General features: G+C 50.3%; 1 protein-coding gene across 1 annotated transcript; it reads right to left on the bottom strand.

Moving 5' to 3' along the window:
• Window positions 1-4,584: 4,584 nt before the first annotated feature.
• LOC138580048 (uncharacterized) lies at window positions 4,585-4,944 on the bottom strand. Its single transcript, XM_069650284.1, has one exon. It carries the CDS (start codon window positions 4,942-4,944, stop codon window positions 4,585-4,587), a length of 360 nt encoding a protein of 119 aa, XP_069506385.1.
• Between the last annotated feature and the right edge of the window lie 13,065 nt (window positions 4,945-18,009).

The raw sequence follows: 18,009 nt of genomic DNA, 5'->3' as shown, positions 1-18,009 counted from the left end.
GATCTAATCTTTCCCCCTGGCTGTTCAACCAGTATCTGGCACTCCTTGCCCAGCGCATCGCCGCTCTCTGGCCCAACTTTCAGTGCTATGCGGACGATACCCAGCTCATTTTCAGGCTACCCTCGGCCTCCTCCTCTCCTTACCTCATCTCTGACTGTCTGTCTGCTATCCTGGAATGGTGTGCCGCCAATGACCTCTACCTTAATGCCAGTAAGACTGAGATTCTACTCATCGGCACTCCCACCGCCTCCTTCCCTGCAGCTCTCTGGCTGGCCTCTCTTGGCCCTCTTCCTGCTCCTACGTGCAAGACAAAAAAACCTCGGGATTATCTTCGACTCCACACTCTCCTTCTCTCCTCATATATCTGACGGCACTAAAAAATCACACTACCAACTGCACCTCCTCAGAGGTATTCTTCCCTTCCTCTCTTTCCCCCAGAAGCTCACTGTCTCCCGAGCCCTGGTTCTCTCAAAGCTGGACTACTGTAACAGCCTCTATCTTAATCTGCCTGCCTCCACTCTCTGCCCTCTGCAACTCATCCAGAACAGAACTGCGAGACTTGTCCTTGGCCTCAAGCCCAGGGACCGTATCTCTCCAGGACTGAAATCTCTACACTGGTTCCCAGTGGCTGCGAGGATAAAGTTCATAACCCTCTGCATTGTCCACAAGGCCTTCTGGAGCCTGGGGCCTAAATACCTTCAACTCTCTCTTCCTAAATATCTTCCTTCCCGAGTCCTTCGCTCATCTGTCTCCAACTCCCTCAGGGTCAGCTGCTTCTCGAAGCTACGAGCTGGGGGTAGATCTCTCTCCGCGGCAGGGGCCTCCCTCTGGAACAGCCTTCCTGCCTCCCTGAAACTTGAGGAGAACCATCTCCGGTTCCGGAAGTACCTCAAAACCTTCCTCTTTGCTTCTGCTTTCTCTCTCCCTCTCCCCTGCTAATTCTTCGCTGAAACTGCCCTGAATCTGCAACTGGGCCACTCACCGACCCCGGTCCTGGGCCCAGCCACTCTCCACTTGCACTGCCTCCCTGGCAACCTCTGCACTGCGGGACTGTCTCTGTATCCCTACAGCCCCCCCTTCCCAGCACTTGTCTGCACTTACCTTGCACTTGCCACCAGCTGGCCCTCTTTATTTATTGATTTTATTCTTCTTACCTTGTACTGCACTTCCCCCCCCCCCCTTGCACTTTCTCCCTTCCCCCTACCCCTGCACTTGCGCAATCTGAATGACACCTGGCCTATTAGGATCGTTGTCTGTCTTCCCCTTGTTCCCCCCCTCCCTGCCTCGTCGCGCCTTGAAACACTTGTGTATAGGCGCGTTACAAATGCCATATCATATCATATCATCAAAACTCGTATGTCTCTCTGATTTGTTGTTCAGTGCATGTGGGGAGGTTAAGGCTAAGTATTTCTGACTTATTGGCATTCTATTCACAATCAATCCGGCTACTTGTCTGAACTAGGCAAGTTCCTCGCTAACCCCCCGCAGGGCCTGGTTGGGGCATGTCAGTGTGAAAAGAAGGTTGTCTGCAAAAGCGGCCACTTTATGCTCCTGTCCCCCGAATGGAATGCCAGATATCGAGGCTGCTCCTCCCACCGCCATCAGGAATGCTTCAAGATGCAAGGCGTATAGCAGCGGGGAAAGAGGGCATCTCTGTTTAGTGCCTTGTTCTACAATAACCGGTTCGGATAACTGACCGTTAACTGTCAATCGAAGGATCGGGACTTGGTAATTGGCCTTAATCCTGTCCAAATATTTAGGCCCAAATCCCATCCTTTCCATTGTGGTGAAGAGGAAGCTCCACTGCACCCGATCAAAGGCCTTTTCGGCGTCTATCGCAAGTAGGAGGGCAGGGACCTGCTTCCGCTGTGTTTTTTCAATTAGGTGGGATATCCTCCGCACATGATCTGCTGTTTGCCTGCCCTTAATGAATCCCACCTGATCGGATCTTACTATTTTGGGCATGATCGAGTCTAGCCTAGCCGCGAGAACCTTAGTGTGTATCTTAGCATTCACGTTTATTAACGAGATCGGGCGATAGGAGCCACACGTCTCTGGATCTTTCCCCTTCTTGTGAATAAGGATGACCTTTGCTTCTTCCATAGATCTAGGTAGGACCTTGGTGGGCCCTATCTGGTTAAACAGCCTTGTCAGGTGCGGGATTAGAAACTTTGTGCAATTTATAGAATTCGGCCACGTAGCCGTCAGGCCCGGGAGCCTTATTCCTTGCTAATGAGGCAATAGCTTTCCTGACCTCGTCTGTTATATCTTCCTCTAGACTTTCCCTGTCCTAGCTTGATATCGCCACGAGTGTTATTTGGTCCAGGTAGTCCTTTTGCATTGCCGGGTCTGGGTTACCAGAAGGGTACAGTTTGGTGTAAAATCTGCAAAACTCCCTTTGTATCTCGTGGGTTTGTGTGTAGGCCCGGCCTCCCTCTCCCCTGATTCTTAAAATTGTTTTCATTTTCTTCCTTTCTTAGCATTTTCGCTAGAAGGTGATCGGATCTGTTGGCCTTAACATAGTATTTTTGACGCAAGCATAGGAGATTACGTTCCGCTGCCCTCATCTGAATGAGATTGATTTGTCCCCTCAGGGTACGGACCTCCCTCTCAGCTGCTCTCGTATGTTTCACAGCCATCTGCGTCATTGCTTCTTTGAGCTTCCGCCCCAGGTTCTTTTCCTCAAGCCTCATCTCTCGTTCCCGCCTAGCCTTGATCACGATAATCTTACCCCGTATCGTGGCCTTACGGGCATCCCACCATACCTGGGGCGATGTGTCTTCCCAGCTATTATAGGTGACAAAATGCTCCAGCTCTTGTTCTATTTCCTTGACCAGTACTACATCTCGGAACACTGGTGTTGGGTATCGCCATTTCCACAGGCCTATTGGTCCGCGTGGTCTAGCAATAGTCAAGGTTATTGATGTGTGGTCCGAGATTGACCCTAGATCAATATCTGTTAAGGAGCCCAATAAAGGGATGACATCCATATGTAATCTATGCAGGAGTGGGTTTTGTGCGCATATGAGTAAAATGTGTACCCTGGTGTACTCCCTTTGGTTTCCCTCCAAGCATCTATTAGGGCTACTTCTCCCATTTTCCTCCTGATGGGGCCCCCTGCTGCCCCCATGTGACCGTACTCCTGTCGTGGGATTCCATGCCATGTTGAAATCCCCCGTTAATATGATGCTACCCCAAGCAAAATTACCTATTCGGGTTAGGGACTTCCGAATAAAGGAGTCTTGGCCATTATTGGGTTCATATATTGTTGCAATTGTGATATGCTCGCCCCTGCCCTCTAACTGAACCGCCAGCTACCTTCCTTGTTCATCTTTTTGTGTTGATTTGATTTCCATATCTAGCCCGTCCCTCAGTGCTATTATTACTCTCCCTTTCTTGCTAGGTTGGATGGCCTGGACCAACCTTTTATATCCCCAGATTTTGATTCTGTGTATATCCCTAGTTTGAATATGGGTCTCCTGGAGTGTGGCTATATGCAGGCTTTCCCCGCTGAGGTATCTCTTGACTTTTTTCCTCTTGAGCGGGGAGTTTAAGCCGTTGACATTTAAGGTCAAAACATTGAGTTGATCCGTATTAAACCATTTGGTGGATCATTTTAGGTGTACCCTTAACACTAACAAGAATGAGACTCCGCATGTCTGATAGGTGGGACTTGACATTTGGTTCTGAAAGCCTTTCATTAGTTCCTAGCTTCTGGATATGCTATACCCTCACCACTTCCCATTCCACCGGGTGGATCCAGCTGGCACCTAGCCCCTCTCGGAGAGTCCGAGAGCCAGATCCTAATAACAGCCCGGTTTGTCTCCACGCAGGAACTCCCATTCCAAGAAGCTGGGTTGCCATCTCCTCCACATTGTTTCCCGCCCTTGTAACGGCTTCCGCCTCTTCTATTCTTTTAAGCACTTCATTTTCTGCAAGTGTACGCCCTCCCCAGGGATATCAAAAAAGGCTTGGGTCATGCTCCTTAAACAGTTTAATTGGCCTTCCTTTCAGATTGATCTCCCTGGTCTGGCACCGGGAATTGGATATGAAATCTGCCGGATAGCTGTTTTCGTTCCTTTCTTGATTTCTTCGAACCCGCACCTGTCCATTCCCAAGGCTTCCGGGGGGCTACTCGCCCAATCGGGGACGCACGCGACTGCGTCTTATTGTCTTCCAGGCCAAGTAGAGCTATTCCCAGCTTGCATGTCATGATTTTATGAATTTTCCCCTGCCATATGAAGCAGAGGGCAAATGGATGGAGCCATCTAAATCTGACTTGTTTTTCCCTTAGGTGAACCAGAATTTGGGCCATGCGCCTTCTCCTATTCAGTGTGGTTTGGGACAGGTCCTGAAACAACTGGATTTCTACTCCATTGTGGGAGATTTGGCCCACCTTTCTGGCTGCTTGCAGGACCCTCTCTTTCTGTGAGTAACTATGAAATGTCACTAGGACGTCTCGTGGCCTCGCTCCCGGTTCCTGGCGTTTCAGCCCTACTCTGTGGATCCTGTCGAATCTGAGATCGCTGTTCTGGTCTTCGTCTAATAGGTCTCCAAACATTGCCCTCATTGTTTCAGCCAACTCTAATCATGAACAGCTTCTGGCAAGGATTTAACACGTACATTGGACCTTCTGGATCTGTTCTCCAGATCTTCAGCCCTCAACTCTAGATTATGCGTGGCTGTGGCCAAGGTTTCCAGAAGTACGTCCACTTTCCGCGCATCGTCCGTCATCTCCTGTATGGCCCTCTCATTCGTATCCACCCTCTCTACAATTATATTGACGTCTCTTTTGATCTCGGCCAGGTCTTCCCTTAACGCATCCATTTGCTTCTGCCCTGCTTCTGTGATTTTCTCTACTATCTCTCCAAGAAGGGTCTTGAGCATTGAGCGGGTGACGGGCAGCTCCTGTGGCTCCTGGTTGAGATCCAGCTCTGCTACCATGGCCCCCTCCTTAGGGTCCCGGGGCCTCCGCTCGTCTGGATCCCTGGCCCAGATCTGGGCAAGTGACCCCTCCTGAATTTTTTCACCATCTTGGAGGTGCTTGGAGTGTCCTTATTCTTATTTCTAGACATATTACTGATGCAGACTCTCCCGCTGTGGGGTATCGGTGTCTAGGTTGTGGTGATCTTCTCTGCGTGTTCCAGCACTCCCCAGTGTTGTGGCTGAGGTGATGGAGTTGTTTTAATATCCGACAGCTGGCAGGCTTCTCAAAGACTTCTTCACTAACTTAGTCGCCCTTGGAGGGTGAGCACTTCTTATGGTGTGGGTAATGGGCTCCCTGTTGAGCTTGTTCCGGGCCCTCCAGTTCGCTATCCCTGGTTACTGTTGGTCCTCCCTATGGGCCCTCCAGCTCCCTTACTGGTACCGCGATTGTCCCACTCCGTGGGGGCTAGATTTGGCGTAGGGTGCAGGGGCTCAAGACTGCTCCTCCTGGGGGTTCCTCCTCCCGCCCCACCACCACTGTTGACTCTGTGCCCCCCCCCCCCCCGCAAACCCCCACTTACTTGGAGCTCCAGTGCAAGGCAGGCACCACTTCCCTCCAGCCAGGGAAATACAAAATGGCTCTCCAACCTCAGATCCACCTCCGGTCTGCTGTCGCACTTCCAATGTACGGTGATCTGCCTCCCGTCTCGATCTTCTCGAGGCTGGGTCTGCATCTGGGTCCCGGCAGGCCCCTTTCACCCCACAGGAGGCCGCGTCTCTGCGCTCCGCCACTCTGCTGCAGCCCCCGGGACCGGCACTGGTTCATAACCGCCGCGAGAATCTGTCCTCCAGACCCGAAGGAGCAGGTCGCCACCTCAGCTGTGCCCTCCTTCTCTCCTCCACCCGCCGCCTATGTGCGACGGGGGCCACACCAGTTCCTACAGTCGGGCCGAGCCCCAGCGCCGCTTGGGTCCGCTGATGGGCCCCCACTTCAGGTGGCGGGCCTCCGTGCTCTCCACCACTTGCCACACTCCAGCGGCTTCTCCAGAGCTGATGTGGGGGCTCCTCAGTCTCCTGCACTCCCGCTCCAGCGGCTTCTCCAGGGCTGACGTGGGGGCTCCACAGTCTCCTGCGCTCCCGCACCTCTCGTAACAGTTCCCGGGGAGGGCAATTGCACTATTATGGTAATTTTTCTGTGCTGATCAGCATGTTCGGGACGGGAGCTCCAGGTAGTGCGTCTTCCCCATCACGCCGCCATCTTGGAAAAACCAAACATTTCATTTTTGATGCTTTTTTGACAAACGTGCTCCAGTCTTGTCCTGAAGGACGGAATGTCCCACAAGTATGGAGGAAAGGGGACTATGGACTAGGAGTAAGGTAGTCACTGCGGTGAGTAGCTTTGTTATTCTCCACCCTGTCACGATACAGTGGCAGGGCCTTGTACATACATACATACATACTAGTGCTGTCTATTATCTTACTACTCCTGCAAAGCCACGCTAATATGATGCACACGCTGCTGCTTGTAACAAAAAAAAAGGAAAATCAACCCCCACCCTTTTGTGTTCCCCTCCTTCTTGCACACACACACTACTTCGCACAACCATTCAATGACGCAGCACGCCGGGACACACACAATGCCCCTCCTAGGGCCTGTTCATTCAGTGAAACACAAATACAATAAACTGAAATAACAAGCTAAAATAACAACCACTACTTGTTCCAGGCCTATATTTTATACAAGACCACTACTTTTATTTCCGTATCCCTCCATTAAATAATCTGTTGTCGTGGTACCAACTTCCTTGGCCTTCCGAGAAGAGTCTCCATGCCTTACCTTCTAATGCCTTACCTAAATAATTTCTTCCCTAAATAATCTCTTCACAGTACAAACACCAACAAGAAATAACATAAACCACGCACACGTCATATTAACAACCTTGCTCTCCATGTGTTCACACCTCTCACACTTCCCCATTCATCTGTCCCCAGCTTGTTATCACTTACAAGAGTCTACTCATGTGTGTGCTCACCCGAATTCCGCCGTGATTTTTAGTGAGATGTTTCAAAGAATTTCCATACATAAAGTGGAAAGTGTTTATAGATCTAAACGCTTTCATTGAATAGAGTTTCGTTATATAAACACTTTTCATTTTTTTTATGGAAAGTAGCTAAAACATGCATAACAAGCATAACCCTTGGTTTTCAAAATGTAACCCTTTCCCCCACCCAAACATCCATACAACTATTTTCAGAATAAAGAATGTTCTTTGATAGATCTTTTTTATGGAAAAATCTTTTAATGAGCATTTTTCGATGAAACATCACCTCGGTGAAAAATCTGTAGATGAAGACTGTTAACCATATACCACAGTCAAAAGACGTATATGTAAAAGGAAAAAATGAGGAGCACAATTTGTTAAAACAGTGCGGTAAAGCAGAAAATGCAAAATATGAAATAACAGGCAGTCAATTATGGCAGATGTCACCAAGTAAACCTTTGCGAAAGAGTTTAGTAATATGGTAGATCAAATTGATATCATCACCCATCATATAACTATTCCAAAAATAACCTCCCCCAAATGGATACGTTTTCACATTGCCATATGCCAGTAATGCCCGTCTACACTCAAGTTTAAGGCTTTCACATTCTACTAACAAATGCTTGCTAGTTTCTAGAGCATTGTTACAATCTACAGGTGTGAGCCGATCAAGTAATGTTATGCCTGGCACCACTAATTGCCCGATGAGTCCACTTGTTTGCATTTGATTTTTAAATAGTTTCATCGTTTTTTTTTTTTTATTGGGAAAGGATAAGCTATAAAGGGAAACTTTGGTGCTCCTGATGTGATATTGTATAAATAATGCACTATTCCTCTTGGAGGCCAGGTCCACCAAGGTGTGCTCTGAGCTAAACATTTGTACCATCCACTTTGTATATTTTTTGCAGCACTGAAAATGTAAGTCAAGGCTATATGGGTGAAAAAAAGGGCCCAAAGCCTTAGCATTGCAGTCAATCTGATCAATCACGCTGTCTCTTAAATCAGATTGCTGCCATTGTCACACTTCCAGTGATAATTAAGATGTTGTGCAGCTAGCATTGCGCTTACTTTGCAAGTATGGTTATTAAAAATTCCACTTTCTTTTGACAAAGGGTTCGCATTTATAAATTGCCACAATTTGTGTACATAGATTATAACATAGACATTTATACGTTTTAATCTATATACACAAATCGTAATACTGTTTGCTGGCTGATTTTCAGCACAAAGGTGTGCAAGGGACGGGAGTGCCCGAGATTATTTGGACACCATTTTGTATTCTTCTATGTCAATATCTTACTCTGTGTCAGGGTAGTGCTACCTCCCCCAAACCCAAGTTTTTGTTAAATTGTCTTAGTCTTTTACTAATTTTAGTAGTACTGGGTGTGCCACTATACAACACTTGTACTCTGAAACTGGAATGAATGCAGTGTGGTGCACTGAAATACTGGGGAGTAGCCCCCAATCCACATCCTGTGTTGTGGGTTTCTGGTGAATGGCCTGAATTCCTGTGTGCCTGATTGGGCGCTCCCTGCATGATTGCACTTGTGTGTGATTGGCTGGCTGAGCCTGCCTCAGCCTGAGTGAATGGGGAGTGTTTTGTATAACAGGGGACATAACACTGAACTTGTCAGATGCTGAAACAAGAAACCTGAAGCTGAAATCTTCTTAAGCTTGCATCCTAGAGTCCAGCGGGAGGAAGAAGCCTGCTGCTGCATCTCTTCATCTAATCCAAAAGCTGACATGCTGATTCAAGGACTGAACCAGAGAGGACCTGGGTAGGCAACCTCTCCCGTAGCTAGGCGGGAACATTGTGCATCTGCTGCTCTTCACCCGAAGTGTCCTGGAAGCCAGTCATGTGTGCTTGCCATCTAGAAAAGGGATCTTCATGGGTCCAGAAGAGAAGTGCCTGAACATCTTGAAGCCAAAAAGTTAATCTGTGTCGCCCTGGATCCAGAGGAGTGTTCATGACCGCTGGGTATCGCTCAGAAGAGGGGGTATCCTGTGTAAGGAACTCATGGTGGCAACAGTAAAGACAGACACAAGTGGTCTCAGTTCAAGAGTGTTTCTCCAGCATGGGGTCTGGCATGGATTCACATGCTCATGAATATTCCCCGTCATCAGGCTGGGAATCCTCAGTAAAGAAAAATCAGTATCAGTTTCGTTTCTGATCTGTCTTTCTTAGTAGTAACCAATCACTGATCTCTGGGTCATACTGCCCCCAGCCAATGACTGCCCTCTCCGTAAGCCCCGCCTCTGGCAGCCATCCTCAGATTTTTACCGCACGCTCAAGTGTTGGGAGTCCTCGTGTTTAGCTCTCGAGTTTTTTACTGCGTTTTCACGTTTTTTCAGGACATTTTCTCATTTTTTAGGTTTAATCGAGCATCAAGCTCCACCGTTTCTACTTCCGATAACGGGGACCCGTTTCGGAATTCTTCTACGCCCCTCAAGGGTGAAGTTTTTGTCGAGTTTACACTTCTTGGAGGATTCCGGAAGATCTGCGCCCTACCTCAACGGACATGGCCCAGGACAAAGGAAGCTCGACGGCCGGATCCAAGCTGTTCAGGAACTGCCCTGGATGCGGATTATGTTATGTTTTCAAGGAGGACGAGCATTCGCGATGTCTCTACTGCCTCCATGGGGACAAGACGCACGTGGAGAAGGACTGTGCGTTCTGCAAGAACCTTTCGGAACGGACCAAACAAGATCGTCGTTCCCGCCTCGCCTCCTGGCTGGAGAAGGGCACAGCAAGTGAGAAGACGAAGAAGATTGAGCGGGCTTCTAAGTCCTTTGAGGGCGCCCTGGTGACGGGGGCCCAACAGAAGGCCAAGCACCGCGAGTCTGCGGGCTCCGGGAGCGCCGATACGTCGGGCTCTTCGGTTGCCAAGCAGGGCGCTACTTCCCCGGCACGTTCGACCACGAGCCAGCGCTCCGGTTCGGGGAAGAAGTCCGAGAACCCGGCTAGGCTGCTTAAGCGGACCCGGTCGATCTCGGAGGGGGAGCGAGGCGTTGACCCTCCCCTCAAGGCGCGAAGGCCCAGGACGCACCTAAGGTGGTGAGGGCCTTGATCCACCCGGCTAAGGCCTCTACCGGAGTGGTCTCTGCGACCCTGGCAGAGCCGGCTGAGACTACGCCAATGGAAACGGCCTCTGGGCCCAGAGTATCCCTGCCGCCGCAGAGGGAATCCGCTTTCCAGCCCACCACTAAGACCCCCGTGAAACCCCTGGCTGAAAAAGAGGGGGGGGGGGGGCGGTAGCCGCTACAAACTCTGAATCAGCCTCTGAGGAGGAACCGGTGGAGACCGAGAGGGGCCTCAACGAAAGGTCCATAGGCCTCAACGAGAGGTTCATAAACCTCAACGAGAGGTTCGAGAAGGTTCGATCCCAGGGGACGGTCCCTGCTGACGTGATCGAAGATAGAGACGAGGACGACGAACAGGGCCCAGTGGAACTGCCTTCCCGTCCGTCGCAGCCATTGCCCGAGCCCCAGGATAGCTCGGCGGTCATTTTGTTGGCAATCCAATCCTTATGTACTGAGATAAGGATGAGATTACCACGGACCCCGACGGAGGATCCAGAACCAGGCCCGTCAGGAAACCCTCCGAACAAGCAGAGAAGAGTCCAACCCTCTCCGCCCTTCGTGCCTGCGAGGCCAGTGTACCCCTCATCCCCCTCGCCGGGAGAGGATACGGCGACGGATGCGGCGACGGGGACGGACGACGACGGCGATGACGCAGCAGACATCCTGTCGCCACACCCCCCCCGCGGGCATCCCCATCTGATGAGGTTGGCTCTTTCCACGCCATGATAACCAGGGCATCCAAGCTCTTCCAGCTCTGCCCTGAAGAACAGAAAAAGGAGGGGTTTCTGTACCAACGACGAGAGGCTAAGAGGAAGACAGTCCTCGCGGTGCCTTTACTCGATGACATCTGGGACGAGGAGCTTGCCGTCCTCAAGAACCCTGCCATGACACCCGCCAAGAGGGACAGGTACGAGAAGAAGTACCGAGTCCCCGATACCGCCCCCTTGTGCCTCAGGGCCCAGCCCACGCCGGACTCTGTCGTCTCGGCAGCGGCTAAGAAGAAGGCAGCGGGCGCGGCGTCTTCAACTTCCACTTCCCCGCCGGACAGCGAGGGCAAGAAGTTGGACTCTATGGGACGACGAGTCATCTCGTCGGCGGCGACGACGATTAAGGTGGCCAATGCCTTAGCGATCGTGGCCCGCTACACGACAGGGAGCTCTGGTTCAAGATAGCTCCCCTGCTAGATTTCCTGCCTGATGTAAAAAAGGGCAGAGGCCCTTAAAATTCTGCAGGAGGGCGAGGTGGCGTCGGATCACGCCATTACGGTGGCAACGGACATTGCCGATACCAGATTTCGCCAACTGGGCAACGTAGTTTGCCTCCAACGACGAGGATGGCTCAAGGCAACAGACTTTCGCCAGGACGTCCAGACCAGAGTGTTGGACATGCCGTTCGACGGCAACAACCTCTTTGGTAAGGCGGTGGATGAGTCTCTACAGGCCATCAAGACCGACTCGGAGACGGCTCGGGCCCTTGGAGTGCTTCAGCAGCGACAGCCCTTTCGGAGCGCTGGAGGCAGACAGGGTGCCTCCAAAGGATCCAGCGGTGGCTCCTCCTCCTACCACCAGGCGGCTCGCTCCTCTTCCCAGTAGGCCTACAGAGGTCGCGGCAAGCAAGGGGGTTCCCGCCGTCGTCGCCAAGGAGGCCAAGGTGGCAAGACCGCGTCCAAGCAAGACTGACCCGGCCGGGTGGTCGGGCCCCCACCGAAGCACCCCAGTGGGAGGCCGACTGACGAAGTTCGTCACGGTGTGGGAGTCCATCTCCACCGATCGTTGGGTGTTGGACACCCTGGCCAACAGGGACTCGCTGGAATTCCAAAAGAAGTGCCCTCGCATTCCTCCCGTGGCCAGGAAGGAGAATCGTGTCCCTCAACTGCTGTTGGAGGTAAAGGCGATGCTCAAGAAAGGTGCCATCGAGCTCGTCCCCAGGAGGCTCTGGGGCTCCGGAGTGTACTCAAGGTACTTCCTCGTCAGGAAGAAGACAGGCGGTTGGCACCCCATCCTAGACCTGCGTCGGTTAAACAACGATGGGGCAAACCCCAGATCGACCTGTTTGCGACGGCGATGAACTCCAAGTGCCAGAGGTTCGCCAGCAGGTTCCCACAGCAGAGGAGCATGGGCGATGCTTTCTCGTTCCCTTGGGACGGCCTGTTTCTATACGCGTTCCCTCCGTTGCCGTTACTGCTCCGCCTCATCAGCCAGCTCAAGATGTCCAGGTGCAGGATGATCCTCGTCGCACCGGCGTGGCCGAGGCAGATCTGGTTCCCGGACCTTCTGGACTTGTCAACGTCCCTGCCAGTCAGGCTGCCGGCGGACGCGTATCTTCTCTCCAGAGAAAGAGGCGCCATTCTACACCATGACCCACAGTCGCTGAACTTGCAGGCTTGGCTCCTGCAGCGCTAGAGTTTGGGGGGTACGATATCCCGGCTGATTGCAGAGAGGTTCTTGCAAAGGCCAGGGCGTCCTCAACTCTCAAGTGTTACGGTCATAAATGGAAGAGGTTCTCTGTCTGGTGCCGTGCACAGAAGATTAACCCTCTGCGGATTACGGCCCCTCAAGTGCTGCCGTATTTACTGTCGCTGGCCAAAGCTGGGCTGGCTCAGGCCTCCATAAAAATACATCTGGCTGCCATCTCCCGATATACCAGGACTACGGAACGGGCGTCCTTGTGGTCTCATCGCCTAGTAAAGGAATTTATGAAGGGACTATTCCATTCATTCCCGCCGGTGAAGGCTCCTGCCCCGGCGTGGGAACTTAATGCAGTGCTGACCAGGCTCATGGGAGCCCCATTCGAGGCTATGCACTCGACGCCCTTGAAGTTCCTGTCATGGAAGACAGCGTTCCTCGTGGCCATCACCTCTGCACGACGAGTGGGAGAGATTTAGGCCCTATCTTGCAAGCCTTCATACTTGACTTTTCATGACACAAGGGTAGTGCTTAGGACACACCCCTCCTTCATGTCCAAGGTGCCACCTCAACGAGCCCTTGGTGTTACCAGTTTTCCTTCCGTCGCCTTCGACGATGGCGAGAGGACTTTGCACTCGCTGGATGTAGCCAGAGCGCTGAAGTTCTACGTGGACCGCACGATGAGTTTTCGGAAGACGTCACAGCTATTCGTGAACTTTGGGTCTGTGAATCAAGGGAAGGCCGTCTCGAAGACTACCATTTCCAGATGGCTCTCCGGCTGCATCATGCATTGTCACCGGTTGGCAAACCGACCGCTCCCCGGACATCCGAGAGCCCATTCGACCAGAGCGATCGCTGCTACCACGGCGTTCCTGTCTGGTGTACCCCTGCAGAACATCTGCAGGGCTGCTACGTGGAGGTCGACGCACACCTTCACAAGATTCTACTGCGTCGATCGATACTCTAGGGAGGTGTCCAGGGTCGGCCAAGCAGTGCTTCGCAACATGTTCGCTTAAGGTGAGCCTGGTGAGGAGGCAAGAGATGCTTAATGTTGAGTTGTTGTATTGCTTAATGTTGAGCCTGTTGCCACCTCCCGTGGTTGTGCATGTGTATACTGCTATGTATTCTTTTATTCATGAGCATGTGAATCCATGCCAGACCCCATGCTGGAGAAGGAACAAGTTACTTACTTGTAACTGTTGTTCTTCAGCATGGGTCTGGCATGGATTCACATGCGAACCCTCCCACCTACCCCTCTGCGGCTCTTCACTTGGTCATACTGCCACTTGGCGTGCTACCAAATCTGAGTATGGCTGCCGATGGCGGGGCTTAGGGAGAGGGCAGTCATTGGCTGGGGGCAGTATGACCCAGAGATCAGTGATTGGTTACTACTAAGATCAGAAACGAAACTGATACTGATTTTTTCTTTACTGAGGATTCCCAGCCTGACCACGGGGAATATTCATGAGCATGTGAATCCATGCCAGACCCATGCTGGAGAACAACAGTTACAGGTAAGTAACTTGTTCCTTATTAAACTTTAAAAACTGGTAGAAAAATGCCTAATCTAAACCTAAATCTAAGATGGGAGCACGCTTCGAACATCAAATGAAAAATAAGGCAGTCCTTGTGGTGTCTTGTCAAAGTAAAAAGGCCTATACTAAAAAAAGAACTATTGCCAAATCCTTACAACTAATTATAAAAACAGTGTGGGATAGGGCTTTCAATGTAGAAAAAGAGTGTTTGCAAATAATAAGTCTGGATGTGATTGCCAGGGGTCTCCCTTCCCCATGTTTTGAGCACGGGGCAAGGTGGATCTCCTGAGCACAGCACACACTCGAGCCTTCCCAGCACGAGTTGACCGTTCCGTAACAGCTTATCAGGTTCTTCAATGGTTTATTCTCTTTTCAGTAAAAGTCTCTTGCCTTTCGAGGGCCTGATGCATTCAATTAAACAAACAAACAAAAAGTTCCTCTCTAAGTGAAAGTTTGGGGGATGCCTTTCCACCCCCTGGATCTCCCTCTCCACTTTCCCTGGTCTTACAATCCTTCTCGCACTCATGAACCTTAATGTCTTTTCAAAGAATTCCCTGTGGACATCGCCCCGTCTGGTTAATTCCTGTCAACACACTGTTCATGGGACTTCAGACTTCGTCCCTTCTTGTTAGCATCCCTCCGCCGGGTTCACTCTTGCCAACCTTTGCAACGCACTGTTTATCTACTAATTTCACCATGCAGGATTCATTTCCCTTAGCTTTTACAATCATCTGTCGGTCAAAGCCTTTCGACGGTACAGAGGATTTTACAATGCCCCTGTATGACCACTTTGACCTCTCTTTGCCTCTCCTCAAGGCCTTCTGGTTATGGTAGTCTCTACCATCGGGTAATCGCCCAGAGTTTCCTGCGTGAGGACCCACGTGGTGCTGGACGCCACTCTTGCTGTGTTGTTCCCCCCTCTTTCATCAGTTGTTACTTTAAACCTTTCAAAGTTCAAATTAGCCGTTTGTAATTTTTTGTTCAACACAGTTCGGTTTCTTATCGACTCTCCCATCGACTCACCGGCTGTGAGGAACCGCTTGGCTTTCTTTCTCTTCTGAGTCAAGGTTTGTACCTCTGAGACAAGCGCCTCTCCCTGGCTTGGTAATCAGCAGAGGAGGGTCTTTGGTACCGCTGACACCTGCTGCAACACGCGCTGGCTATTGTTTGTGGTTTTATGCTTCCACCTGCAAAGGTTTCATGGGCCTTGATCGGAAAGGTCAAGGTCGCTTCTCTCCCCATCACCGTCTCGTTATGTGCCATCTTTCACCTCCTCTTTGACTGCCCTGCTGGGTTAGCTCATGTCGTGCGGTCTGCCTTGCTCGTCCTGTGCTCTCGTGCGCCACCTTTTATCCCTGTGGGGAAGGGAAAAGGCTATCAGGTGTGTGTGTCAGAAAAGGGGGGGCAGTGTTTTGGAATATCCTACGTGGTAGGATGGGGAAAAGCTATTGAAAGAAGGGGATACTGCGTGTCACCCGTCAGTGTCCCACTCCCCAAGGACCCCCATCCAGGTGATCCTCCCTCACTGGTCCACTCCCAGGAATTGGATCCAATAGCGATGGCTGTATCCTGGCCACTTGGATGACAGATCCCCTGGGACTAGCTAGAGAGACACCTTCAGGTTTCTCACACCGGACATAGTGCTGCCTAACACCAGGAGCTGTGAAAAGCTCCGACATCCAAAGAAATATTTAAGGTGCATCCTTGCCACAACATCTACCCACTTTTCCACACCAGCAATCGTGCAGGGCCACTGCCTGCAGAAGTGTCCGCTGGTGGGTTTCCTGCCACCAAAATCCAAAGAAGGCATCCCGAGGGTCCCGACTTGTTGAGGGTCCACAATCAGGCCAGTGGTCTTGTCCAGGTCACCAGAAGCCATCCTGAGGTCTGTGCTGCAGCTACAGCACGGAAGAACTGAAAGGCGGTGAACCGTGAAACATGGCTAACACAGGTCTTATCTTCTTCAACCAAGCCTTGTCCAGGTTCACAGCAAGTTTCCCCCTTTGTGGGATGTCCACAGCCGCTGTAGCAACCAGACCTCGGAGACCACCGTGCAGGCCCAGCATTGCTGCCTTTCTGACACTGCTTGCTTCCCTTCTTCTCGACACTGACATCCCAGCGACGACACCTCCCAAGGGCGAGGGCGGGGGGGTCCATCCTCGAGGGGTCTTATAGAGTACAGCTAAGAAACTCCACCACTTTGCCTGCCTAGGCACCCAAGGTACTGTGACCTGGAAGAGCATCTTACAACTTCAGGGTTCATCCATGGGTCCCAGATTTGTCTTTGATCCCGTTCTCCTTTGGCTTCCCAGGTATTTTCAGGTAGTGGAATCTGTAGAAAGGGAAGCAGACTATTGATGAACATATTTGGACTGGACTGCCATATACAACATAAAGTACACCTTAATGTTTCCTTAAAGGTTGCCCAGGTGGGGGTTAGGGGGATCCTCGTACAGTATTGCATTTTTATCCTAAATAAAGCATTCTGCCTATGTTCTAATGATTACATGCCTTCCTACTAAAATGTTTTATGAGGTAACCCTTGCCTAATAATGTAACTGCTTTTTAATAACTGTCTGTCAGCAGTTGGTGCATTACAATTGAACTTGAAGGTAACAGTGGTACTACATAGAAATGCAAAAAACAAGGGGGGGAGGGGTCCTGGGAGTCCCTCTGCATATATCAAGTTAAGTTACCTATTTAGATGTCTAGTAAAAAGTGAGTCTTATTTATTTGTGTATATCTACCTGACGTTTATCCTTTATTAAAAGGACAGTTTATCACCTAACAGTGTGTGGACATTCCATTGTGGGGAGCTTGGGAATTAACTGTACTTAAGAACCAGCCTGCATATCCGCCCTTGAGTCTCAGCCTTGGTTGCTCATCCATAGCTACCATTAGAGAACCTTGACTGGGGTGCTCTCTCTACACCCCAGCTATATATTAGGCAGAAGTACAGATTCCCCCTCCAGTCTTTACACTGATGGCCGAGTGGGGGGAATCACTGGTTTTAGGACTCTGTGGTTAAGCTTGCTACTTACAAAATATCTACACTTAAAAGTGTTGTGGTATACTACAAACAATGGAACCTATCGCTAATGGTAAATTGACTAGAATGAGATTATAGTTTCTACAGAGTGCTTGTGAAGAGAGAGAATTAGACTTTGACGATAAATCTAGGACCGAGTTTAGCAGACTAATTGTGATACTCTTGATGAATAGTGGTAATATTCCAATGGGGACCTTGCCCCTGGGGTTTACAGATTCTACTGCTGGGATTGCCACCTCTCCTGCCACTTCTATTCCCCAACCCAGCATTGCTCTTTAGGGGGATGCCCTGAAACTTGTATGGATGGGCCCATAATCACCTTCACCCAATCAGGCCCACCACTTAAGGAATGAGTGCACGTTTGTATGTACAGCAAGTTTATTGTACAATGGTCCGGGGAGGAGCTAGATGAAGCTGCAGAGTCAAACTAACATATACATTTATGAAACAGTTAACACTCCCATATATTTTATTGAAATCCAACCCTCACACATCATTGGACAAAACATACACAAAGAAATCCCATCTTTCTCCATGTCTTCTACTCTCTTGGGCCACTTGTTATCTTAACTAACATCTTCTGATCATATTCATGGCACACTCCTGGGAATTCGTCCTTCGTAGGTCGTAACATCATGACATAATAAAACATTTGTGTAAAAACATAATTCGTTTGCAAGTGACAAGTGGACTGAGCCCTTTAACCTTAAAGATATTTGCATATGGTTTGTATAGATACTTTTGAGCAACATGATGAAGGCTGAATAAAGAAGTTCTCTTTAAACTGACGATAACTATCTCATCCGCCACCCAGTTTACTGGCGCCATTGAAACATTCTAGTCTCAATAACTACCATTTCAACACACACAGCACATCTGAGAATGCAAATGAAACTCCTGGCAATTGATCACTTTATCTTTGAGTGTTACTTCACGCCATATTTATTGCTGGTCAAAACAAAAGGCTGGGT

This window comes from Ambystoma mexicanum, chromosome 3p (assembly GCF_040938575.1).
Source record: "Ambystoma mexicanum isolate Mex_15411 chromosome 3p, UKY_AmexF1_1, whole genome shotgun sequence".
NCBI classification, from domain to species: domain Eukaryota; kingdom Metazoa; phylum Chordata; class Amphibia; order Caudata; family Ambystomatidae; genus Ambystoma; species Ambystoma mexicanum.
Note: the sequence above shows the minus strand (reverse complement) of the source record. Positions and strands in the feature narration are given on the sequence as shown.